Source organism: Carcharhinus amblyrhynchos, chromosome 17 (genome assembly GCF_965287045.1).
Source record: "Carcharhinus amblyrhynchos chromosome 17, sCarAmb.v2.hapA, whole genome shotgun sequence".
In the NCBI taxonomy this organism is placed as follows: domain Eukaryota; kingdom Metazoa; phylum Chordata; class Chondrichthyes; order Carcharhiniformes; family Carcharhinidae; genus Carcharhinus; species Carcharhinus amblyrhynchos.
This window is the reverse complement of record NC_137340.1, coordinates 29,388,765-29,416,658: the sequence shown is the minus strand read 5'-3', so window position 1 is coordinate 29,416,658 and position 27,894 is coordinate 29,388,765. Positions and strand designations below refer to the sequence as shown.

The following is a 27,894-nucleotide window of genomic DNA, read 5'->3' as shown; positions in this document are numbered from 1 at the left end:
TTATCTGAAGTGATTTTGTAAAAAATAAGATGTAGGGCTGGATTCTCTGGCCTCCTGCCACGGCTTCTTTCTTGTGGTGGGAGGTGGTGCATCATTAGCTGGTGGCAGGATCTTCTGGTCCCGCAGTTGTCAGTGAGACTTCCCATTGACTCCACCCCACTTCACCGGGAAACTGATAGCAGGGTGCGCCATTGGCTGTGTAAGAAGATCCTGCCAGCATGAACAGCCAGAAAGTTCTGGCCATAGCAACATTAAGTTAATGAAATGACAATTTTATAAATGTGTATTCAGTTCCAAATACTACCTATGAATTAAAATTAATGGTAACTAGGTGATTCTTGTCAAAGTTAGCACATATCCAAGATGACATTTTGATGTAACAAACTTGTATTGAATGCCAAACTGCAGTTGTGTGTTTTTTTTCCTCAATTTCCTATTAAACATTTCACTCTAAAGCTACTTTTACATTTTTGCCCAAACTTTGGGTTAATGCTGCTTAAATCACATACTTGTGGGCCGCAAGCACCACCCTTCACAGATAACTGGTTAAATGATTATTTTCAAGACTGATTCAGTTCGATTTAAAGAAGTTTAACTTAATAATTTCTAATATTGATACTTCTAGATTTTGAATAATGAGGCTCCTCGGGTTCCTACATTTCCAAATGGACAAAAATGCTGCAGATATACGTATCAGTCTTTGCTATGGAGGCAAATATAAGGTATCCTTATTCAACGCATTCACTAGTTGTCTATTCTCTACATACACAGTGATTCATAGTAACAGAAATCAATACTAAACCTTATCAAAGGCATCTTTCTTTTACCAAGTGCCATTTTCATCCTTCCAATTGTCCTTGCATACTAGAGTCCACAGGTCTACTGGGCTTAAACTGAAAATGAGATATCTAATTTTTGGATTAGTATGAATATGCAGGCTGGGGCTATCCAACTTAACAAAAGCAGACTTTCATCCAATAGTAGAATCACAGAAGGTGGACAATCACTTCTGACATCAGCTCTAGTGCGATAATGTAAATGTTTTAAGATGTGTTGTTGCTCCAAGTATCTGCAAATGGGAGTAGCATTTTGACATGTACTTCTGCTAAATTGGTGCAAAAGTCAGCAACAACTTGCATTTATAAAGCACATTTAACATAGAAATCAACCAAAGGCTTTTATCAGGAGTGCTACAAACAAATGTTGGTATCAAACCACTTAAAAGGATGTTTGGACAGATGTCTGTGGACATAATTTTACCATTAGGAAGAAGACAGCCATTCCTCATGATCGATTGTTAAATCAGGGCATGGTGATGTTGGGTCAGATCTCAAAGTCAATATGACCACAGTTAGATCTTTATCTATAGAAATAGAATACTCTGACAAATACAGAAAGCTTTGGGGTCCAAAAGGCTAAAGCCCATCCATCTTCTATTTAAGGCTAATTAATGAGTATTTTAACTCAGTTGACTCAGATTTCACTGACACTATGGCGGCCCCCATGAAGTGCTGCGCAGTGTTATGATTTGATGACATGCACCTTTAAGGAAGAGGTGCGTCTACTGTCAATCATTACAAACTTGACAGGATATGATGCATTAGTCCCATGATTTGTAGGCAGTTGGTAAGCAGCAGGGTAGAAATCAGATGTAGTGTATGTAGCCTCCTTGTTAATTTTATTTGTAAATAATCTTATCTCAAAATAAAGAACCACATTATTGTCTCACTCATCCTTGTGTACAATTGGTACCTCTATGTCAAAGAAGAGAAGAATGTAATGTGGTGGCATAGTGACAGTATTGTGTTTGAAAGTTTGACAGCAAAATATACAAAGTTCAACCCTTTGCATACAATAGAAGAAACTGGTGGGAAAATGAAACAGCTATTCAGATCCACCATGTGTAAAGACTCTGCAGCTTTGCAGGGATTCTATACACTGTATCTGTGTTCTAGGATCACACCTTGCACAAGGCAACAAGCATCAGGTTCCAGTAAGATTGTTCAGATCTAAGAGAGCAAAAGTCTAATTGCTGTAAAGTCTAATTGCTCCTGTCTGAATTCTGCTTAAAGTGAGACCCTTCGGACTCTGCAATACAATTTCTGTTCTTGCAAGAAAATATGGTCTATGTTCAAAGATTAATTATGAGTGAAGATGAACTTCAGAAAGCACTGCCTGGAATTCATGGGCAGGATTTTTCCACCCTATCTGCCAGAGGGACCTTCTGGCCCCGCCGCCAATGGTGTACCCCTACGGTGGGTTTCCTGGTAAGCCTAGTATGCAATGCGAGTGGTATGGCCTCATACATGCATGCAGAAAATGCTCTTCTTTTCAAGCTGTAAGCAAGGTATGCGGCATCAGAGGACATTGGAAGTGCCGGTGTAGAAAGGACAAAACAAGTGCTGTGATGTCATGAGAAGCCACGACCAGAAATCAGTCAGGTATGGCATTCTAAACAGCTATCTCGACAGAATATGATATATTGGTCCAATGACGTATAAGTAATTGGCAAGGAGTAAGGTAGAAATCAGATATACAGTACTCAGCCTCCAAGTTAACTTTATCTATATCATCTTATCAGCAAATAATGAACCCACATGATTGTTTCACTAATCCTTGTGTATGATTTGTACATTTACATTGAAGGAAAGAAGAACTTAACACACAGGTAAGCAGCAATTGTACCAAGGTACTTTAGTGGGCTACAGGGCAGGATAAAAAATATATAAGAAATATATTTTCCTCCTTAACAAGCAGCACCTATCCTTAGTTGGCTGGGAATCCTTTAATCAGATTCATGTCATCAGTCTTGATGGACATAAAGCAACCAGAATGTTTATATACTGATGATCATTCTCACATTTCTCACTAAGTTACAATCTGGCTTAATCATCAAAATTGGATTTTATTCTGTGTTCTTTCTTTCTCCCATTTCATTTTCAGGGGTAGAAAAGCAGGGGTGAGGGAAGACAGAAGCAACAAGTTTCTCCTAATTTCTTCTAAGTGGCCAATAAATATACTCTGAAATGAAGGTATTAGAATGCTCAAGAATGGGATTCTCATTTTGCTTTTGAACCATTTTTCTGAATCGTAGCCTGCCTGCATTCTTAATGGGCTCTATGAAAAGTAAGATCATATTTTCAAAATCAGTAGGTGGTCTGTAATTTGAGGTTGGAGTCACAAAGGCTCAAAGTGTGTTGCTGAACCTGTCAATGATTAATAAAAATATTGTATTTATATAGCACTTTTCACGTCCTCAGGCATCAATGGAATGCTTTTGAAGTGTATTACTGTATTTCGAAGTGTAATCACTGCAAATACGACAGCCAATTTGTGCATGCTAAGACCCCATGCACAGCTAATTAGTTTTGATGGTGCTGACTGAAGGATGAATGTAGCCCAAACAGCAAGTTAACTGTCTGAATAGGCTGTAGGATTTCTGCTTAATGTCTTATCTGAAGAAAGCACTCCCTAATAAGGCACGGAGCGTGCTCAAGTCTTGGAGAAGGCCATTGACCCCAAAATCTTCTGATACAGAGGCAAAAGGACTATCATTGAACCAAGCCAACATTGTAATCAGAAAGAATTTAGAAAGAAATACAACTCACAAATAAGTACAAAGATGCAAAATCAAATTGCAGACTATTATATTTTCAGTATAGGTTCACTTTCTCAAACATTATAACTTGAATAAGACCTTTTAGAAAATGCTTCTGTCTGGATGATTCTAGTAATGCTATCACTTATGTCTCGCAAGTCTATTATTGTCACTCTCCAAGGTATCAAACTAAAAATTTTGTATTGTCTTCAAATCCGTCCTTGCCCCTCTGAAAGTTTCTGTAGCCTTATAATTCCTCTTCACCACATTGTTCTAAATTCAGCCTTTTGAACATCTTTCTTTTCTCCCACCACAGGATATAGAGCCTTCAGTAACTTTAACTCTATTATATGGATTATCATCACTAAACCTCTCCTTCTCTCACCTTTCCCTTCTAGTCTCATGCCAACCAATGCATCATTTCCTACCAATCCACTGGAATTTACAGGTTTTTTTTGCACAGAGAGAAACTTGGAGGAGCTGGGCTCTACCGAAATGTCAGGTTTCTTCAGTATCAGATCCAGCCCCTGTATTCACAGAATGTCATCAGATTATCATTAAACTAGCCTGAACAAATCTGGTAGATGTACCTTTGGTGATGCCATTAACTTAAAGATATATGCACACCAGGCGCAGTATAAAAATGGCTGACTTTGTACACGTTTGGCAGCTTTTACATGCTGGCACTATTTAAATCTTACCTTAATTCTCTGAACAGGATCAGCAACTTGTTTGATTGAAGTATTCTTAATCAATTCTGTACTCTCTGGCATCTGCAGCAGCCAACAGTTGTCCTGGAGGGATATTTTGCCCTTCCAGTTCCTCAGGTCCAAACAGAATACTCCTTTTCCTAAAATATAATCAGTTATGTCAACCAATTTGTTTATAACTAGATTGGATATTGGGGTATTTATTGAACTGTGATGCTTTATAGCAATAAACAAAGTGTAGAAGTATTTGAACAAAATCAGAGACAAATAAACAGAAAAAAATACAAAAACAAATTACCACGGATGCCAGAAATCAGAAACAAAAACAGAAAATGCTAGGAATAGTCAGATCAGGCTGCATCTGTATGAAGCAAGAAACAGTTAGTGGTCAGGATTTTCTGCAGGCTTTCGGACCCCAATGTTGGGACCAAATGGAATCCTGAGCCTGAACTTGCCAACTGCAAGATAAGCGCAGTGATAATCCTTTGATCTTTGAACTGCTCTAAAATTAAGTAAGGTGGGCAGGTCCTGGATGCAGTTCTGGATCCTCAGTAAACATTCAAGGAGGAACAGATGTTGCTGAGGCACGAAAGAGATCAATAGGGTAAATTTTAAATAAAATTTGAGGGGGCAAGCTGACGGGATCCTCACATCAATTGAAATATATTTCCGGATTATTCGCTGGGGCTGCTGGGTTGGCCTCTCTTGTTCTCAGCTGCAGCTGCCTTTGAGAGATTGATTCTCCAGCTCCAATAGTGTGTTCTCTGGGCTCTATTAAACCAGGGGCCTTGGGCAGGGGATCACTGGGGATGCTGAACCACTGGAATATTGCTCCAAGTCATGGGACCTTAATTGCTTCAATTGGCTGGCTGCCTCTATTCAATAGTCAACCACTCCTAATGCTGGCCCACCCACAATACACATCCCTTGTAGTGGGAATGCATCAGTGGCTGACTCAATCAGCTCACCTCCCCTATTTCAGTCTACCTCCCCATCCCCCTGTCACCCTCCCACTCCTGGTGCCTCCCAATCTCTTATGCTCCCTCCCAAGGGCCAGGAATAAAGAGTCAACATCGAACTTAGAACATTACAGTGCAGTACAAGCCCTCCGGCCCTCAATGTTGCGCCAACTTGTGAAACCAATCTAAAGCCCATCTAACCAACACTAATGGATAAACATCCATATGTTTATCCAATGACCATTTAAATGCCCTCAATGTTGGCGAGTCCACTACTGTTGCAGATGCCCTTACTACTCTGAGTAAAGGACCTACCTCTGACATCTGTCCTAAATCTATCACCCTCAATTTAAAGCTATGTCCCCTCGTGCTAGCCATCTCCAGGCTTTCACTGTTCACCCTACCTAATCCTCTGATCATCTTGTATGCCTCTACTAAGTCACCTCTTAACCTTCTTCTCTGTAACGAAAACAGCCTCAAGTCTCTCAGCCTTTCCTCATAAGACCTTCCCACCATAACAGGCAACATCCTGGTAAATCTTCTCTGCACCCTTTCCAATGCTTCCACATCCTTCCTATAATGTGGCGATCGGAACTGTATGCAATACTCCAAGTGTGGCTGCACCAGAGTTTTGTCCAGCTGCAACATGGCCTCATGGCGCTAAAACTCAATCCCTCTACCAATAAAAGCTAACACACCATACACCTTCTTAACAACCCTATCAACCTGGGTGCCAACTTTCAGAGATCAATGCCCATGGACACAGATTTCTCCGCTCATCCACACTACCAAGTATCTTACCATTAGCCCAGTACTTTGTATCCCTGTTACTCTTTCCAAAGTGAATCACTTCACACTTTTCCACATTAAACTCCATTTGCCACCTCTCAGCCCAGCTCTGCAGCTTATCCATGTCCCTCTGTAACCTGCAACATCCTTCCGCATTGTCCACAACTCCACCAATTTTAGTGTCAACCGCAAATTTACTAACCCATACTTCTACGCCCTCATCCAGGTCATTTATGAAAATGACAAACAGCAGTGGTCCCAAAGCAGATCCTTGTGGTACACCACTAGTAACTGAACTCCAGGATGAACATTTTCCATCAACCAGCACTTTCTGACTTCTTACAGCTAGCCAATTTCTGATTCAAACTGCTAAATCACCCTCAATCCCATGCCTCCGTAAATTCTGCAATAGCTTACTGGGGGAACCTTATCAAATGCTTTACTGAAATCCATATACACCACATCAACTGCTTTACCCTTATCCACCTCTTTGGTCACCTTCTCAAAGAACTCAATAAGGTTTGTGAGGCACGACCTACCCTTCACAAAACCGTGTTGACTATCCCTAATCAAATTGTAAATCCTATCTCTCATAATCCATTCCAAAACTTTGCCCACAACAGAAGTAAGAGTCACTGGTCTATAATTATCAGGGTTGTCTCTACTCCCCTTCTTGAACAAGGAGACAACATTTGCTATCTTCCAGTCTTCTGGCACCATTCTTGTATACAATGATGACATAAAGATCAAAGGCTCTGCAATCTCCTCCCCAGCCTCCCACAGAATCCTAGGTTAAATCCCATCTGGCCCAGGGGACTTATGTATTTTCACACTTTTCAGAATTGTTAACACCTCCTCCTTATGAACCTCAATCCCGTCTAGTTTAATAGCCTGTATTTCAACATTCTCCTCACAATATTGTCTTTTTCCCGTGTGAATACTGACAAAAAATATTCATTTAGCGCCTCTCCTTCTCTTCGGACTCCACGCACAACTTCCCACTACTGTCCTTGACTGGCCCTAATCTTACCCTAGTCATTCTTTTATTCCTGATATACCTATAGAAGGCTTTAGGGTTTTCCTTGATCCTACCTGCCACAGATTTCTCATGTACCATCCTGGCTCTTCTTAGCTCTCTCTTTAGGTCCTTCCTGGCTAACTTGTAACTCTCAAGCACCCTAACTGAGCCTTCATATCTCATCTTTACATATGTCTCCTTCTTCCTCTTCACAAGAGATTCAACTTCTTCAGCAAACTACAGTTCCCTCGCTCGACCACTTCCCTCCTGCCTGACAGGTACATACTTATCAAGGACATGCAGTAGTTGATCCTTGAACAAGCTCCACATTTCAATTGTGCCCATCCTCTGCAGTTTCCTTCCACAGCCTATGCATCCTAAATCTCGCCTAATCGCATCATAATTTCCTTTCCCCCAGCTATTACATTTCAGGTTGTTAAGCTTTTGTCACAACAGAAACATTTAATTCATTCTTTTTACTCAAACTCTGGCAAATTAAGAAACTCTTGTTCTTAAAATTGCTTCAGTTGAATAAATACTTAAAATTCCAATGAGATCAATCCATCTTAGATTCATTAATGGATGTGGCAGACATTCAAATAAATAAAATAACACCTGTTCTACTGATCAGGTTCAACCCTGGTGAAGAAGTAAAGTTGTTTTTCTGGTTCCTCCTCCCCCAAAACCACATAAATATTTATAGTATGGGAATATAATTTACAGTTTTACACATTCATCTTAATTCCAACAATCCAAATGTTCCTTAAAGTGTGTGCAGAGTTAGTGTTGCATAACAATCATTCATCATTGCTGTTAATTCTTCCAGAAAATGTAGTTCAATGGTAGATGAATAGTCCTGAATTTTTTCTTGTTATTTAATAAAATTCAATGCAGTGTTGACAAAGTTGCCATGCAGTGCCACAGATCCCAGCATTATTAAGGATTCCCAATTATCTCTGCATCAAGAGCTGATCTCATGCAATAACACAATTGCAATCTCATCTGCATAATTTATTAATATTTTGAACACATCAGTCATAAGGTATTGGGTTTTCTGTTGGCTGCAACACATTTTAATTTTCTTGTAACATACTCAGTTAGAAGAAGACTCTCTCCAATTCACACCAAGTCCCAGATCACAGAACCAAGTGCATGTCATTTTGTTCCATGACATTACAGACATTACAGACTTTGCCAAGTAGGGTGGTGGAGGCAGACATGCTGGCATCGTTTAAGACTTACCTGAATAGTCACATGAGCAGACTGGGAATGGAGGGATACAAACGAATGGTCTAATTGGACCAATGAGTGGCACAGGCTTGGAGGGCCGAAGGGCCTGTTTCCTGTGCTGTACTGTTCTTTGTTCTTTTAAAGTAAACCCTTGATGGATTTAGTTTTACTACATCTTCCACACCTTCCAAACCCCCTGCCATCGGATCTCTATCCAGACATCAACTTTCTCTGATGTTCCTGAAATTCCAACATTTCACTGTCCTATTCATTCTACCATTTCAGTGTTTTGTAGTCACAAAGGAAATGTATCCTCATTTCCTTCTCTCTCATTGTTCTCTTTTCTCTTTCCTCCAGCTATGTTTTCTTACTTCAATAAGCATTATGGTGCCTTCCTGAGTCTACTGTTTTTCATTCTCCACTCATTGATAGGGAATAAGACATTCTCAGTCTGATGTCAGTCTTCTATACACTTTTGAATAGAATTCAAATTAGTAGATGGCTTGACTACTGCTTCAGTGTCTTTGTTTATTTGTGATGATTATAACCTTTCTGGTCTATTTTTCACACTGTTGCTCAAATAAATCGCTTTTTTGGAGTTCCCTTAGCTTTATAGGAAAAGAAGATGACATTAGTGTTTTATCTTTATTCCTATTTATGAATTGAACATGAAATACATCTGGATATTATCTCTTCTAATAATTTTGAGAGACCTGAGCATCAAACCAAATACTGTGCCTTATTCTAAATTACTTTGGTGTCGGTATTGTAAGGTCTCAACTTTGAATACTCTTGGGATTACTATTCTATCATCATGTGTCAAAAAATCATTGATCACTGTCAAATGTGGTCACTGCTCGAAATACAGTCTCAGGGCAAGATGATGTGGTGTATATGCTGGCCATCTTCTAAAACAAATTTATCTGATCTGCTTCCAGTCTGCATCTCATTTTTGAGCCTCTCTGCTAACACATAGTCTTCATGTTATTGTTGGTAAAACATGGACTGCCAATATAGTGAACTTCTTGACCGCTTCAACAAATTCAATGGATTCTTTGTTTCAGTGTGCGATAATGCATTTGCTGTGCTCTGTTTCTTCGTTTAAACAGATACCACACAAGTATCAAACCTCATCAATTTTAACTTAAATCATTGAACTCTTATGGCACTCCTGCAAGCTCTTTCAAATTCATGAGTGTGACTACATGTTTCGGGTCTGTCCTATCAGAACGTGAAGATCTAAGACAGAATCAGCAAATTTGTTACCTGTCTGGTTGTCTGCTAATAATTCCTTTTTGATTACTGCATATCTCTTCTATATCTGCTAATGAATGCGATGCATAATAGATCAGTCTGCATTTTCCATCTCTTTGTACCTTTGAAAATGTACTGCCTCTAATCCTGTTTGCATCTGCTGTAATAATTATTGTAATGTACTAATATCTTCAATGCCATCAACCTCTTCTTGGTTTCTTTCCAAATTATTTCTGCTTTGTTTCTTTCCAATACCATTCATTGTCTTGACCTAATAACTGGCATAGTGGTTCTTTGAGATCTGTTATGATTTAAAAAACAATTCTACTTGATTCACCATTCCCATGAACTTTTGTAATTCCATAATGTTCCTTGGAGCTGGAAATTATTTTGTGACTCTGGACTTCAGTGGCTGATTCATTACTGCTGATGCTCTCATGATGTGACCAAGAAACCTGATTGTTGGCTGTGAAAATTCACATTTTTTGTTGAGTATCGATCTTGTATCTTTTTGGGGAGTACTTGCATGCCAAACAGCATAAACAGCAAGTGATAGACACAGCTAAGCAATCTCACAACCAACGGATCAGATCCAAGCTCCTGCCACATCTAGTCGTGAATGGAGGTGGACAATTAGAGAACTCACTGGAGGAGGCAGCTCCACAAATATCCCCATCCTTAATGATAGATGAGCCCAGCACATCAATGCAAAAGATAAGGCTTAAGTATTCACAGCAATATTCAGCCAGAAGTACCGAGTGGATGATCCATCGTGGCCTCCTCCAGTGGCCTCCAACATCTTAGGTGCCAATCTTGAGCCAATTCATTTCACTCCATATGATATCAAAAACAGTTGGAGGCACTGGATACTGCAAAAGCAATGGGCCCGGATAACATTCTGGCAATGAAGCTCCAAAACTTGCCGTTCCCCAGCCAAACTCTTCCAGGACAGTTACAACACTGGCATCTATCCAACAATGTGGAAAATTGTCCAGGTATGCCTTATGCATAAAAGGTAAGGAAAATCCAACCCAGTCAATTACCGTCCCATCAGTCCACTCTCGATCATCAGAAAAGTGATGGAAAGGGTCTGCAACAATGCTATCAAGCAGCACCTGCTCAGACACAACCTGCTTAGTGATGCCCAGTTTGGGTTTCACCAGGGTCACTCAGTACCTGACCTCATTACAGCCTTGGTTTAAACATGGACAAAAGAGCAGAATTGCAGAAGCGAGGTGAGAGTGACAGTCCTTGACATCAAGGCCTCATTCAAAAGAGAGTGATGGTTGGAATCATATGCACAGGAAGATGGTTGTGGTTGTGGAGGATCAGTCATCTCAGCTCCAGGACATCTTTGCAGGAGTCCGTCAGGGTGGTGTTCAAGGCCCAACCATCTTCAGCTGCTTCATCAATGACCTTCTCTCCATCACAAGGTCAGAAGTGGAGAGGTTCGCCGATGGCTGCACAATGTTCAGCACTATTTGCGATTCCTCAGATACTGAAGCAGTCCATGTTCAAATGTAATGAGATCTCTTCAATATCTAAGCTTGGGCTGACAAGTGGCAAGTAACATTCATGCCACACAAATGCCAGGCAAGTAACATTCATGCCATTCAAATGATGTCCATCACCAATAAGAGACAATCTAACCACCGCCCCTTGACATTCAATAGTGTTGTCATCACTGAATCCCCACTGTCAATATCTTTGGGGTTACCATTGACCGGACTCACTACATAAACAAAGTGGCTACAAGAGAAGGTCAGAGGCTAGGAATACTGCGGCGAATAACTCACCTCCTGACTCCCCAAAGCCTATCCACCATCAACAAGGCACAAGTCAGGAGTGTAATAGAATACTCCCTGCTTGGCTGGAAGGATGCAGCTCCAATAACACTCAAGAAGCTTGACACCATCCAGGACAAAGCAGCATGCTCTACCACTGATACTCAGTATCAGCTCTCTCTCCCACTGATAGTATCAGCAGCACGTACTATCTACAAGATGCACTGCAGCAATTCACCAAAGATGCTTAGATAGTAACTTCCAAATCCATGACCACTTCCACCTAGAAGGACAAGGGCAGCAGATGCATTGGAACACCACCAGCTGCAAGTTCCCCTCCATGCCACTCACCATCCTGACATGGAAATATTTCACCGTTTCTTCACAGTCACTGGGTCAAAATCCCTGCAATTCTCTGCCTAACGGCATTGTGGGTCAATCTACAGCACACGGACTGCAGCGTTTCAAGAAGGCAGCTCATCACCAACTTCTCAAGGGAAACAAAGAATGGGTAATAAATGCTCATCAGCCAGCGATACCCATGTCCCATGAATAAATAAAGTGTTCTCAGAACTGTTCTCACTCTCAAGTCATGTTCAGCCTGAGTGGACCAATGTATCAACATGTCACCATGTGACAACAAACTCAGTGCATGCCCTCTAAAAGATTCAACATTGTTCTTTGCAATATCGGTGCAGCTTTTATTCCAAAGGGTTACTTATTAGAACAGAATCTTCTAAATGTGTTATGGACATCTTGAGAAGCTTGGATTCCTCTTCTGGTGGTATTTGCCAGAATCCATTGTTAGCACCTAATTTAGAAAATATTGAGCATTTTCCTAATTAAGCTAAACTCTCATTCACTGATGGACTTCTTTCCACAGCTTATTGAGTTGTGAGAGATCAATACATATTCTTATGGAACTGTTCAGCTTCAGAACGGATACCACCCCTTGTTGGCTCTTTTATAGGAGAAATTATTTCTTATCTTATTTAAGGAAGGATGTGCTGACCTTGGAGGGGGTCCAGAGGAGGTTCACAAAAATGATCCCAGGAATGAAAGGTTTGTCATTTAAGGAGCGGTTAAGGAGTCTGGCCTACACTCGATGGAGTTTAGAAGGATGAGGGGGGGATCTAACTGAAACATACAAAAAGTGAGGGGCCTAGATAAAGTGGACATAGGAGAGGGTGTTTTCACTAGTGGGAGAGACTAGAACTCGAGAGCACAAACTCAGGAGTGAAGGGACGTTCCTTTAAAACTGTGATGAGGAGGGATTTCTTCAGCCAGAGGGTGAATCTGTGGAACTCATTGCCACAGAGGGCTGTGGAAGCCAGGTCACTGAGTGTCTTTAGAACAGAGATAGATAGGATTTTGATTAATAAGGGGATCATGGGTTACGGGGAGAAGGCAGGAAAATGGGGATGAGAATCATATCAGTCATGATTGAATGGTGCAGCAGATGTACCAAATGGCCTAATTCTGCTCCAATATCTTACGGTCTCATTCAGTCAGCTTTTTCTTTACATTCTGAAATAATGGTCTGGAACATAAGCTCATTGGGCTCATTTCTAAACTTAGTGTTACAAGGTAGTTTTCCTAATCCCATGGATAACTTCAGTGTAGAATTTCCAAAGTCTCCTAATGGACCTTCATGATTCTTCATTTCTTTTATTCTGTGAATTAGATTCAGCTCCATACAGGCCTTTCCACTTTCTAGAGTGAATAACTCTAAAGTTGAATTACATATAGTACTTCTGTAATTACTTTCTCTCTGTGTTTTAAAGTAGCTGTTAGTTCTCCCAGTTCTGTTAGCTCTGTTCCTGTTGGACCATGTAGCTTTTCGCAGGATGGTTGAACTGTTCTGTTTAACCATTGTTCAGCATCTGAAACAACTAAACTGTTGCTCCACTATTTTGTTGAAAGTGTGCCTTATGACTTTCTACCATGTTCTCTGTACTCCAATAATTTCCACTTAATTATTTAAGCTCTACTAAGAAGGGTATTTTAATGTTTCTTTGAATTTTCTACTTCATGTATTAGATTTCCTTTAAACTTTTTATTTTTATACTGTGAAACACTGCCTCAAATGCCCTTTTGTTTTATAACAGTGTCGTTGTGCATCTTTGGTGAGACAATTCTTGTGCCCATGTCTTTCTCTGCCACACCAATCTTGGCTGTTGCTATTAATTGTTTTTCTTGTTGCAGCAGTCCCTTTCTATTTTACCTTTTTTATGAATTCAATTGTATCTATTTCTTTGGGATTCAGGCTGTCTCTCTCTCTCCCTCCTCAGACTACTGATCAGTTTTGCCTCCTGATACCAGCATGTCTACTTAATTGAATCATCTTTGCCAGAGTCATCATCTTGGAACTGCAGATTACCTGATGATATATCATCCACTACTCAAACAACTGTTTTGTCACAAATAGCTCCTTTTTCAGATTACAATACTCACAGCCTTCTGCTAATTGGTACGTATCATTAATAAGCATGTCGATGCTTTCCCCATGTTTCTGAGTACATTTATTGAATTTTGCACTTTCCATAATAGTGTTCCTGTGGAGATTGAAATGTGTCTCCAATGCAAAAATAAATGGCATTTGTGGCTTTAGCCTCATTGATCCTCAGGGTAACTGGGATGTTGTCTGCAGAGTTGCCAACTGCAAACAAAATGTACTTACCTGCTTGCTGTCTGGCTTTGGTGTGAAACCCACCAAATCAAAGAATTGTTACAGCACATTGTATCTGCACCAGCTTTCACCTTGTGTCATTTTACCTGCCTTCTCCCAGTAACCCTCCAGATTGTTTCTTATTAAGTAATCATCCAATTCCCTCTTGAATGCCTCGACTGAATCTGCCTTCGCTATGTCCCAGGTGCTGCATTCCAGACCTGAGCTATTCATGGTGTGAAAAAGATTTTCTTGTATTATTTTTTCTTCTTCTGCTAATTATTGTTAATTTGTGCCCTCTCATTCTCAATCCTTTCACAAGTAAGAACAGATAGCCTCTCATCTACTTTGTCCAGGTCCCGTGTGATTTTGAGTACTTCCATTAGATGTCCTCTCAGTTTTTTTTCTCCAAGGAAAAGAGTCCCAACTTCTCCCATCTATCTTTATAACTGAAGTTTCTTATCCCTGAAATCATTCTTGTAAACCTCTTCTGCACTCTCTACAACAGTGGCGCCCAAAATTTTACGTAATATTTCAGTTCAGGTCTAAATATACAAGTTCAACATAATCTTCTTGTTCTTATACTCTATGCCCCTATCAATAAAGCCAAGGATACAGTGTGGTTTATTAACTGCTCTCTTAATCTGACCTGCCACCTTTAATGACATGCACAGGCAAATGAATGCTGCTTTGCAACTGGATGCATACCTGGGAGTTTGGTGAGGGGGGAAAGGAGATGTTCCTTTCCTTTTGTTTTTTTCCGCCTTTTTGCCCTGTAGGAATTGGTTTTTACTCTACTAAAGGGAAAGGAGCTGGCTGCTGAGCATCTGAAAGAAGTGACCTTAGAGCTATTTTAGGACTACTCTAGTCCTAAGATTTAAAATAATATGCAAACTAGTGGTAAATTAATAAAGTGTAATAAAAGGAATACATACAAGTGGCTAATATGGTTGTAATTAATTAAAAAAACATTTAAAGATGGCAAAACAGGTGATGTGTTAAGGATGCAGCATGAGGGAACTCCTGGACGTCACGGTTATCCAGCACAAATACTTCTGTAGTAAATGTTCGCGGCTTGAGGAGCTTTGACTCAGAGTCATTGAGCTGGACGTTGGGCTGCAGACACATGAGGTATGGGGAAAATTACCTGGGTATTTTGTTCCAGGAGGCAGTCAAACCATTTAGAGTAGGATCTTGTGATTTGGTCAGTGATTAGGAATAGGAGGGTGTGACTGCGTGTGAGGAAGGGAAGAAGACACAGGGCACACGAGCAGGAGCCTCAGCCTTTGCAAACTGTCCAATAAGTTTGAGGTACTTTCTGTTTGGATCAGTGGGGACTGCAGGGTGGATGAGCAGACTGACCATGGCACTGTAGTACAGGAAGCCACTCAAGTGGAGCAAAAAGGAATCAGTGGGAATTTGGGACAGTATTGTGAAGGGGATTGACACCGCTTTCTGCAGCAAAGAGCAAGAGTCCAGAGGACTGTGTTGCTTGCCTGGTGCCAGGGTTCAGGGCAGCTGTTCCAGGTTGAAGAGGAACTTGCAGTGGGAGGGGAAGGATCCAGTTGTCATGGTCCATGTGGGTACCAATGACATTTGATAGAACTAGGAGTAAGGTTCTACATAGAGAGTATGAGGAGCTAGGCACCAAATTAAAAAGCAGAACCTGAAAATAAATAACTCTGGATTATTACCTGAATCACATGCAAATGGTATGGGATACAAAAATTAGAGATGAATATGTGGCTCAAAGACTGGTGTGGGAGAATTGGTTCTAGTTTGTGGGGCACTGGTCCCAGTGCTGGGATGTGGTAAATCAGAGTAGAGAAAAGACATGAAACAAAGATATTAAAGTGGAAATGATAAAAAGACCATGACAGGAAAGGACAGAGAGTAAAAAATTAAGAGTTAATCAATAGATAAAGCTAGAAAATATTAAAAGGACAAAACCCTTTATCAGAATGCATATAACATTCAAAATGAATCAAAAGGAACTAAGTGTAAATATAAATAAAAAATATATGATATCCGTTGCAGAAACAAAGCTGCTATTGGCATCTGAGTATTGAAGGGAACATAACATTTAGGAAGGACAGGAAGTTAGGAAATGGTGAAGGGATGGCTGTTAATTCATGATGTTATAGAGAGGGGTAACCCAAGTTCAGAAACCTGGGAAATGGTTTGGGTAGAGATGAGAAATTATAAAGGCAAAGAGGTCACTTGTGGGAGAAGTGTAGAGAAGTGTTTAGGCCTCCTAACAGTAACCTTACAGTAGGACAGAGTATAAAGGAAGAAATAATGCAAATTTGACTGGGCTAAAATGGCCCAAATGAGGAATTCATAGAATGTTTTCGGGATAGTTTCTAAGAACAGCACTTTCTGGCACAAACCAGACAGCATGCTATTCAAGACTGGGAATGGTGCAATGAGCCAGGATTAATTAATGAGTTCATAGTGAAGGTGCCTCTAGGTAGCAGTGATCATAGGCTGCCATTTTCCCAAATTAAATTGAAGTTCTGCCAACAGTGGGAAAATCAGTGTTTTTCCCTTCGGGGCTGGCAATGTTACTCAGGTGGAATTCAACAAGCTCAGTTTTTAAAACTGAAAAAAACTGGCCCCACGTGAATCACGCTCGGCCAAATGCACCAGGTGTGTGAGACTCCCGAATCAAGGATCAGTTGTTCTGCTGACATACAAGAACATTTCTTGCTTTTACCCCATCTCACATCAATGCAGGAAGCATTTCTTGTTAGATCATAAATAAGGTCAATATTTTGGAATTACAACTGTGGATTTACTTCTGACAGTCTCAACTGTAGCAAGAACACAGAGAAAAAAATCATTAACCCTATAACTGAAATGCTCCTAAAAATTTAGTTAATCAGGAAACAGATTAGATGTTCCACAAATCGTCCATGTAAAATATATGTAACTGAATCAAACCTTTAGGCTGTGATTCTCCCAAATTGGGACTAAATGTCCATGCCAGTGGGAAATCTTGGGGAGCTCTCCCACCTGATAGATGCTAATTTATTCATATTGGGCAATCTGCTCATCGTGCTGTTCCGAGACCAGGCCACAATTTTTAAATGGTGACCCAAACTCTGCACTTGGAGACAGGCCTCCTCCCACCCCACCACCCCGCCCTCCCCCGCCCCACCAAAAGAAAAACATAAATGGTAGCCCCCACACTGACCAGGGGAGCACCACCTACCCCTCACCAGAAAGAGGCATTCTCCCCTGCTCCACCCACAAATAGTGCTAATTCCCCACCACCTCACCCACACCCCCCCCCAACCCACCCCACCCCACATACCCATGGCATGAGGGTGCCCCAACCTGGTCCTTCCTCCTCCCTCAGACTCCTACTCAGGCCCCTGTCAGATCTCTCAATCAGCCACACACCCCCACCCCACCCTTACCCCTCAAAACATCTTTCAGGTGTCTCAAAGCCAAGCATGTTGGCACTGCCAACAATGCACTGCCCTCCTGGCACTGACACCTGGCACCTTGGGCCCCATGCTGCCTCAAGCAAATACATTCAGTGCAATTTGTCCCTCTGCATATAATTGGAATTGTACAGAACACCAGTGAGGCCACAACAGGAACATTGTATGCAGTTCTGGAAACAACTGGGCCCAGCCAGATGCCTGGCTGCTGAAAAAAGTTCTCCCAAAGCTGCTGGGGATGCAGATGCAGATCTGGGGACTGCAGAAGTGTCGGAGACATTTCAGCAGCTGTAAGGCTATTTTGCAGGAATCAAGCAGCCTTCAGGCACAGGAGATGGTGCAGCCAGTGTGTGGCACCCAAGGCAACACTGCAAGGGTGGCGACCATAGTGGAAAGCCTGAACAGGAAGTGATAGCCATGGGTGACAGGGTCCAAGGCACTGCCGAGTCTCAACGACCATGGTGGAGGTTCCCAGGAGCGTACTCAAGACACGGCTGGTGATTATAGAGGGACTCCTGAGTTTGGTTGGCTATGGTGTACGAGCCTTCAGCGACAGCATCTGCATCATGGACAGCTGTTGGGCCTCCAGGACTGGTAACACCAGTGAGCCGGAGCTCACCCTAGCTACCCACCATCTCATGGAATGTTTCAGAGGCACGTGAACCCGCGAAGGAAGTGCTGGAGCCCATGCTGGGGCCCTCCATCTAGGAGGTCCCAGCTGTGCCCACCCTTCCTGAATATTCTTTTCCTGAACCGGTATATCTTTCAGGCAGCAGACTGAACTGCTTGCCATGGCTGCATCCATGACATTCAAAAGTCAGCTGGTGATCCCTAAGTTCTGGCTCTCTAGGCACACCTGCTAAGGGTAACAAAGATGTGGAGATGCCAGCATTGGGCTGGGGTAAACACAGTAAGAAGTCTCACAACACCAGGTTAAAGTCCAACAGGTTTATTTGGTAGCAAAATCCACCAGCTTTCGGAGCACTGCTCCTTCAACAAAAGCCATAGGGCACGGAACATAGCTGAGCGCCTCCCCGTCTGATGTCCTAGGGTTCACTTAAATGTAACAGCAGACCATGGAAAATTAAGAAGATTATTACACTTCACAGCCACGTCTCCTCTGTCTGTGAGCCCTCTTTGTACACCCACACGCACTTATAAAGGCACGGAGCCTCATAGGTACAACGCGGGAGAGGCCCTTCACCCACCAAGCCTGCACCGACAATAACTACCACTGAAGTCACATGAATCGCATCTCCCAGCAACTTGTCATTTCTTTGGATGCCATGGATCTTCAAGTGCTCGGCTGAATACGTAATACGTAGTGTTCTGTTCTGAATACGTAGTAAGGGTCAGAAGTCTACTGGCCCCCACTTCCATCCCAGGCAGTGCATTCTAGATTCCCACCACCCGTTAGGTGCAGACTGTTCCCACAGATGCCCCAAGACCCCTGTCCCATGCCCACTCATGATAGCCCCTCCCCCCCGCCCCAAACAAGGAAAACAGCCACACTCTATGTACTTGTCCCCCTCATCCCTGGAGTATTAGACTGCATGGTGGTGCTCCTGACCCACACTCAGAGATGATCCTGGACATCTGTGCGCAGTCAGTGGATAGGGACAAACCAGACTTAGACAGCATCAGGGCAACACCACAGCAAGTCATCATCACCCTCCTGCCTGGAAATGTCACTTACTGACATGGCCTACTCAGGCCCATCACCCTAGTGTGATGTCAATGTGCCTCTTGGAAGGTGTGGGTGGAGGGGGTGTGCGCTATGTTGTGCACTGTTCTGGAGGGGGCGTGGAAGGCTCCGGCAGGGAAGGATGGGGTGTCCTCCCTTCACCCACCAGGACATTGGTGGCAGCATGAGGCTGACTGGCAGTCATGTAGAGCATCAGGGTGGCTCTGGGAAGGTCCTCATTGGGGAACCCTTGCAGTGTAAACCTGTGAGTACCTACCTGGATGTTTGCTGCAAACTGGCTTCCAGACATGGAGTGAATTTCAGAGAACAGTATGGAAGTGCCCTTCTGACTTCCATGCACTGTCAGGAGCAACATAGAGTTTATGCAATGTGCAGAACTGTGGTTGACTCTCTGCCCTCCGGTAACTAGGGATGGGCAATAAATGTTGGCCAACCCATGTCCCATAAATGAATTTTAAAAAATGAATCTGTGGAACTCTTTATCACAGAAAGTTGTAAGAGTCTGGATTATTAAGTATGTTCAAGGCTGAAATACACAGATTTTTAATCAATAAAGAATTCAAGGGTTATGGGGATAAGGCAGGAAAGTGGAGTTGAGGATTATCAGAGCAGATTAGTCATGAACTCATTGAATGGTGATGCAGGTTTGATAGGCTGAATGGCCTACCTCTATTCCTACGTCTCAGGTTTTATGGTCTCATACTATTTACCAATACTTTGAGCATATTTGTCATATGATTGAAGGTGAGCCAAGTGCAAAGAATTTCTAGCTATCTGTTATGCACCTAGCCGTTTCTGTTCCTGCGGTGCATTGGCCAAAGGTAGAAGCATAGGAATTTCTGGGCATAGGATCATGGGACTCATTCCCATTTTAAATTAAAATCAACTAACTAATGAGTCTAGCATACCGGTTATGCATGAATTTGGGGAATGGTGAACGTCCTGATTATGCTGTAGAGCAGAAACATATCGGACAGCTGGCATTTTATCAGTCAGTCAGATTCTTACATTTGTTTCTCTATCAATTTCAATCACATCATGGTATCTTGCAGTCCTTCAAAAAGGCAATATATATAGTTTGAAGAATTAAGTATTTGTGATCAGAGGGAGGTATTATGGGTAATGACTAACAAGTTAGGGACACGGAAACCAGAAAAATGAACAATAAGCATGTCTGAGGTCTCTTCAATACTTTTGTAACTATATAAACTTTAACTAGAGCCTTTACCAACAATTGCTTAAGGACTGTCCTGAGGTACTCTGTGCTTGGTTAAACTTCACCCATAATATAAGATCTGTCTAATCCAATAATAGTAATGTGATTTACTTGATGTTATTTGTTATTTTTCCAGCGGTCATAAAAGTTAAATTCAGTTTAACTTGATTACTAGTTACAACAGCATTGCTTACTTGCATGCACACACAAGCCACACATTGTAGTTATGAGTGTTTTAGAGGCACCATTAAAAAACTTTGTTTTCAGTTTGATAATAAAATACGTACCTGTGAGCACAACAACACTGATTTCCTCTTTTGATTTCTGAAATTGGTCTGGGACTCGCAGATTACAAAAAATTGCTTCTTTTGCCAACCCACCTAGCAATCTTTAAAAATATATAGAAAATATTAGTTTTGTGAAAATATATTCCCATTAATTTCTCTAAACTTAGTTTAAGAAATAATATCTTCACTGTTCGAATTATTGACCTGCAGAGGAGAATGAAATGGATGCTGGCTCAGTTGAAATACTCAGAAGAGTTCTTGATCTATTCCTGATTCAACACATATAGAAGGGATTGGTTGGATGGAGTTATGACACAGGTCCTAGGTGACAGATTGAACCAATTGTGATATGCATTACATTTAGCAGTTAAGTGCATGGAGCAGTAGGACACACTTGGGTAACTCCACAGAATGAATTTTCGATCCTGGACATGCCTTATGGGAAGCTCTGAACAGACCCCACTTATTTTTTCATCAATAAGGAGGCAAAACTGTTCTTCCACATACCTGTCAGAGACTCAGGGAAAGATACTGCATCTGCACAATTGATAATGGTAACATGCTGAGATCCAGGCACAGGCAGAGGAAATGATCAGTGAACATTATTCAATGCTAGAAATAGTATTGATTTTAAAAGTTATAATACTGATCTTGTTCATGTATTAATAAAGCATGTAAAAATCTAAAATGGAAATTCATTTTGATTCGTCCCAGCTTGCAGTTGGAATAAATGGATGTAGTAACTCTGAATAAGAAGCTATGCAGTCAACTGTCTAAGCAGCATTAAGCATCTATAGAATTTGTAATATTTCTATAGAATTTGCTTTACAACTTTGGCATGTACAAAATAAAAACAAAATAGATGAAATTTAATTCAGAGGTGTAAACTCTGATGTTTCAACTATATAGTGCACTGTTCCAATTGTACTACTCTACTGGAATTGTGTATGTTAAGTTCATTAAAACTCCTAGACTTCTTTCAACATTTTTTTTTCTATTTTGACATGATTCACGAACCACTTGTATTATACAATTTTTCCTATTTGACTTATTGGCAGAACAACTCCTTTAAACCTACTCAAAAGTAATGAGACTTAGTTATTTTAGACCAATATTGAGTTAAAATTGACAATTTGAAAATAATGTAACTAACTATTCTAACAATGGACCTCACCTTAGCTTTAAAAGAAATTTTTGAAAAGCTTGCAGTTCAAAAAGTTTTTCTTCATTTTCAGGAAATTCAGTAGGGCCACATGCATGTTGAACCTGGACCAATCGACTTTCAAACTTCATCATCTTTATACATGAACCTGGTAATAAAATAAAATTATAAATAGTTCCATTGACTTTATTCGTTTTAATGTTTGTTGTCAGCAAGAGTTTTGTACAATATATCTTCATATTCCCCTACAATATGACATATTTAACATCAGAAAAGGTACAAAAGCATTACACAATTGTGGATCAGAATCCCCTTTGTACAGAAGCAGGAGGAAGACTGGCATAGCTGTCTGAAATAGGTTTTCAGGAGATTTTTAAAATTGGCAAGTGATGTGAAAAGACAAATCAATTTAGAAAGAAGAATTTCAGAGGTGTCTGTGATGAAACCTAAACTGACTTTCTTTAGTTTGGAGGTTGAGAACTCCAATTCCTGATGAACCCAGGAACTGGGCTCACACGTGTAATCCTACCTTTTTATGTGGGTCAGGCCAAGGATCAGTCTATGTGCGTATACAGAATGACATGAAAATGCAGGTCAGATGACCCAACATGGAGCATCATTATCAAATTGGTGTCCCAGAGAGCAGAACATGGAAGTGGGAGCAGGGAGAAGTCCCAAACCAGGGAAGGAGATCTTGAGAGGTCGCATAAGGAAGTCCCAGTTAAGAGATTAAAGACAAGAGACAAACATAGATCCTACTTAAGTTAAGGGAAAGGAGCAGAAAAGTAAGTTCCAAATTAAAGAAAGAGCTGCAGGGAGAAAAGAACTTAAGCAAAGTGGGCATGAGAGAAGTCTTTAAAATTCGAGAAACATCTGAAGATTGGTGATCTGTGCAGCGAGCCAATGGTGCAAAATATCCTTTTGGAGCAGTGGTGTTCTGCTTCGCATGGCTGAAGTTCTGAAACTGTGCTTAGAAGGTGAAACTTGTGCATGCGGAGCTCCAGGGGAAAGGAATTTCAGGACATAAGTTTGAAACCCAGCGAGGTGGGTCATTGTTGAAGTTGCCTGAGTGGAAATGACTTTTGGAGAGAATTCCAAGGTGAGATCTTCAAATCCGGAGGTTCAAACTCCTGCATGAGAAAGACAAAGTTTCAGGGAGATTGAGTGGCTTACAATGTGACAGAATCTGGGTGGGTCGTAGAGAAATCCATGAAATCTGTTTTGGTCGCATCAGTCATCTATTGTGTACTGTGGTGTGGTGTGGTGTGTCCGACCACAGTTAGCCTATTAGTTCACAGTTACCTCATACTTACCCTAAATGTTAAAGTTTTAGATACTGTAAATTATTTTATCGTTCCGAACTTATATAGTAAAGTTTATTTTTGTTCGTTCAAAACACATGGAATCTTGAGTCTTCATTTATTTGGCAAGCATCTTGAATCTTAAATTTTATCTACTTTAAAGAAAACGTTTTGGATTTCCCACCGTCATCTGCATTGTGGCCAAGGATCAAACACGGCTGACATCTCCGCCACAGACGGCAGAACAGGAGTATAAAACATGTAATAGACCAAGACTGGGAGATTAGCAGTTACAGGCAGAGACAGAGACCTCCCTCCGAGTTGATTACACTGTCAAATGTGTATCTAATGGTTAACTTATCATAGCTGTATACTGATCCAGTTTTCCTCTAGTGCTCAGAGTTAAGCTTGTGTAAACGCTGGCAGTTCAGCGTCAGAGTTCTTATATCATGATGCAAATATCGTCAAAAATTGTTCACAGCCATCATTTCTGAGGTCTGTGATTTGTTTATTTAAAAAAAAAGTTTGTTGTTTTGAAAGGTGAAAACTTCTATATTTGTGCTGTGCCATTGATCTCCTTCAGTAACACGATGGAGGGCACTTTGGAAAATGAAAATGCATACTGAACCAGCAAGCAATGTTCCCTCAATTTCTCTTTGCTGTGTGCAGCCTGCCTGCTTATTGTGCTAGGTAGCCTCTTTATGATTGCCACACGACAGCACATTCATACACCTTAATGGAAACGTTTGTGCGTGGCCTGTCTGTTTTCTTTGTGGCATATTCTGGATTACTGTGTGATCACACATTTGTGCGGTTTAGAAGGAACACTGCTGCCAGTAGGATGACTCTAATTTTACTGACCCAAAGGAAAGCAGGTGGGTGGTCAGTCCCCCAAAGAAAATAGCCTTGTCCGTCATATATAAATAAGATCCTAACGACATAATCATAGCCAGACTGCAGTTTTACTAGTAGGTTCAAACAGAAGGAGGCAGGGAATTTCTCAATGGAACTACTCAGTGAACAATCACATAGGAACCAGAAGAGGCCTTAAAATTTAATTTTGTTTTGCCAGACCAGTAGAGCAGAAATCTAAGATTGCAGCTGCAATAGCTGACTGCAGGAACCTTCACAGGATTGCTTAGCAACAGATCCCATGGATTTACCTATTCCTGGTTGTGCAATTTTGCATCACTTTTGATGACTTTCCATGTGAAATGAGTGGAATTTGGACAATGGCAATCAGATTTAGACTGGAAATTTAAAACACTCTGGGCTTCATTTTTACAGCAGGTGAGTTTTGAACCAATATTAAAACTCACCTGCCTTGAACTAGAGTCCAGTTTAAGTTAAAGCTGTCTGGTTTTCTGAATTGGCCTTCTAGACTTAACAGCGTACTCACAGGCACAGTACAATACAACAAGTAAATTTGCCATGGCAACACAAGGATTGGTTAGGTGACATTATCCCAAAAAGAAGCAAAACTAAATGCATTTTGAACAATAAAACTACAAATTAAAACCCAATTTACTTACCAGAATAAAACATTGAACTAGATGGTGTTAGAAAAACATTATTGATAACCATGTGGTGTGGTTTTACAAGCCTGATATAGATGTAGACTCTGCCGTTTTTCCTATACTCTCCTTCAATCTCATCTTGATCAATAAGGTATTACATCACAAAGCAGAATACAAGTTAATTGCAATACTTTTCACATCTTACAGTTTTGACAACACTGCACTATAAATGATGATGATAGGGCCAATTATGCATTCCAGTCTGCTTTGTGACTTGACCATATTGCAAAAGGGCCACAAAGAGTTCTGACCTTGCTGGAGTTTGTAAGGATAGCCCATTAATTGAACACTCATTTTGCACACATTGGTACAAGAACACATGATGAAGGGATTAGATATTCAAATGCAATCTTTTAAAGGATTATCCATGGGACAGGTGGTTGCAATCAAAAATTCTTAGGTTTTAAAAAAGCTCAAAATTGTACTTAAGTATTTGTCAATCTTTTTGGATGTTACAGGGGAAAATTCATGGTAGGTGAATAACAAGAGCCATGCCAGATACATATCATCTTAAATCTGATTTGATCCCCCTGTTTGATAGGAATGGACAACGGAAGAACGTCAGGCTATGAGTTTTCCAGCTAATCCAGTATGGTAACCACTAGGCTACAGCACTCATTAATCATAATTTCATCAAGCAGCAGTCATATTGGCAAATAAATTAATGCATCTGCAGGGTATCTGTGAATTAATCTATTAATAGAATCAATAAACTAATGTAGTAGTGAGGACCAAACAATTAATAATAAAGCCAAGTTTAATTGCCAATTAAAAATACATTTCTTTCAGGCTTTTGTAAAGAATATTGATAATCCTCTGTTGAGTATTGTCTGCAGTTCTGAACTTCCCATTATAGGGAAGATATTAGATTTGTGGAAAAGATTATGGTTATGAAGAAACAACTGAAAAATATGGGCTTTTTCACTGGACAGAGATTTAGGAGGTTTGATAAAGACTTTTATGCTAGATCTTGGGACACTACCTAAAACTGACACCAATTTTCCTTGGAACCTATAACAAAATCTGATGAGAATAGGCTACTCATGATGCAATTACATTGTACATGATGCAATCACTAAATCACATTACAATATCACATCATGATTTCAGGAGCAATTCTAAAAAAAATTGAAGATTGTTCTGCTACTGTATATAATGCTAATGTTAGCCAATTAGACCTATGCGGTGCAGTAATCTGAGTTCTTCCCAGCCAACAATTTTGTGATTTTGTAATTTTTACTTTAAATGAGCCAGTTGGTGCAGCAGGTGAGATTTATGGAAGCCAAGTGCTTAGGATCAATACATAAGTGGCTTTGTATGCACACAAAATAAATACTGCAAAAGAAAATTTGTAATAGGTTTTGTTATACGAGTGAAGAATGAACAATTAAATCACAACAAAATGTTAGCACAACATGAGATTCAACAGGCATATCACTTTTCTTGAGAAATAATTTGACAAAATGCTGTACAATTTCCTACACAGTATTGTTCAATCATTTACAAATGTACGTGTGCTGCCTTTTGTTACACTCATAATTGCATGATTCACTTGCTAAACTACAGGTACATGTGTCAAAATAAGAATGTCTATGAAAGTTGACTACAGCATGATAAATCTCTACAATTCTTACAGGACATAAATTAAAGTAAATTTGATACATCTGATTATATTGTCCATTCATCTGTACCACTGAATTTTAAGGAAAGATTATATTCATATGGTGCAGTTTTACATTACATCCCATGATGTTACAGATCAGTGTTTTAACGAAGTCTTGCTAATGTTATTTATATCTCCACAACATTCTTCAATTTTTTCCAGAGGCTTCTAATGTTTTAACATTTTTGTTAAATGTAACATTTAAAGTAAATAATTCAACAACTTTTACGAAAACAGCTATTAATATATACTCTATGGTTAACATTTTGTATAACACAATATGTAACTGCAACTATAGCTTCTATGAGGGATTCCTAAATTTGGTATATGCACTCTTTGGGTACCCAAGACATCTGTGGGGGGATATATACAGGCCAAACTGTCAAATGATGAATTTAAGATCAAATGCAAATATTTAACTAGATTTTTGTTATTTTACCATTTTTAATTCAATAATTTTACTTTGTGCAAAAGTGTTAAAAAAAAGTTAGAATACTACCTGGTGGATACTTGATCAACTTGCTTTTTTCTCCCAAATGCAAAGACCATGGCCCAGAGATGAGCAGGCATCTTTGTACCAGGAGGCAATTCAGTGCTTCATTTGACTGCCAGCAACACCTCTCAGTCAATATTTTTATCTGTGCCTAGTATGGATCAAAGGTCTCCACAGAGGACCTGTCCTCCTTCTGTTGACCACCAACGGTTTCCTGAGAAGATGGAACTCCCAAATGTAGATGAATTTGTGAGGTTTGGAACAATGTCAATTGCTCCAGGCTGCTGTCCAGGTGCACCAAGCAACCCCACCAATCCCAATCCCAATTCCATGTTGGTTCCCCTGGAGAAGGAGGAGGGCATCTCGCTGCTCCCACAGAATCCCTACACGAAAGAGGAATCTTATTTCTTCGGATCCCAATATTTTTACTGGTTCAAAAGAGGTAGGTGGAACCAGTGATATTAGGCGGATTGTGGTGTCATATAGTGTGAGGCAGGAGATTCAGCTGAAAACTTCACAGAGTTAGATAAGAAATGCATAGGGTTTCCAAACTTCAAAAAAAATTTCTCGTACAATAAAATGTACACATCACTTAATATTCCATGAACAAAACATATCATTTATATTTCATATAAGTGTGTGTTTGATGAAATCAGCATTTTATTATTTTTAATTGTTGATTTGTGTGCTGATGGAACAGAAAAATCCAACAAAAATCCCAAATAGCAAATTCAAATCAAAGTTTGAATTCCGATAGTACTTTAATGTTAAAAAAAGCATACCAAAAGATGTCACAATTGGAACTTCGTAGAGAATGGGATTCAAATGGGAGAGATTGATCTAGGGTGATCAATACCTGGTCAAAAAGATGGGGTTTGATAAGTCATTTTAAAAGAAAAGATGCCGGAGGACATGCAAAGGAGTTTAGGGAAATAGTGAAACCAAAGTCACCAGTGAATCCACCACTCTCATTTCTCCTCCAGCAACCTGCAATTGTTGTTAATGCTCCACTGTCTCTGAAGTTTCTGTAG

At 40.4% G+C, this 27,894-nt stretch overlaps 1 protein-coding gene across 4 annotated transcripts in view; it reads right to left on the bottom strand.

The window, feature by feature from the left end:
* Window positions 1-27,894, bottom strand: part of LOC145354404 (uncharacterized) — a 234,128-nt gene that overhangs the window by 185,501 nt on the left and 20,733 nt on the right. For all 4 annotated transcript variants that reach the window (XM_080205677.1, XM_080205679.1, XM_080205678.1 and 1 more), the window contains exons 2-4: window positions 21,842-21,977; window positions 20,668-20,768; window positions 4,300-4,448 (exon numbers count right to left, since the gene is read on the bottom strand). In XM_080205677.1, the coding sequence (XP_080061803.1) occupies window positions 4,300-4,448; window positions 20,668-20,768; window positions 21,842-21,963 (372 nt within the window). In that variant the 5' untranslated portion in view covers window positions 21,964-21,977. The remainder of the gene's footprint in view (window positions 1-4,299; window positions 4,449-20,667; window positions 20,769-21,841; window positions 21,978-27,894) is intronic.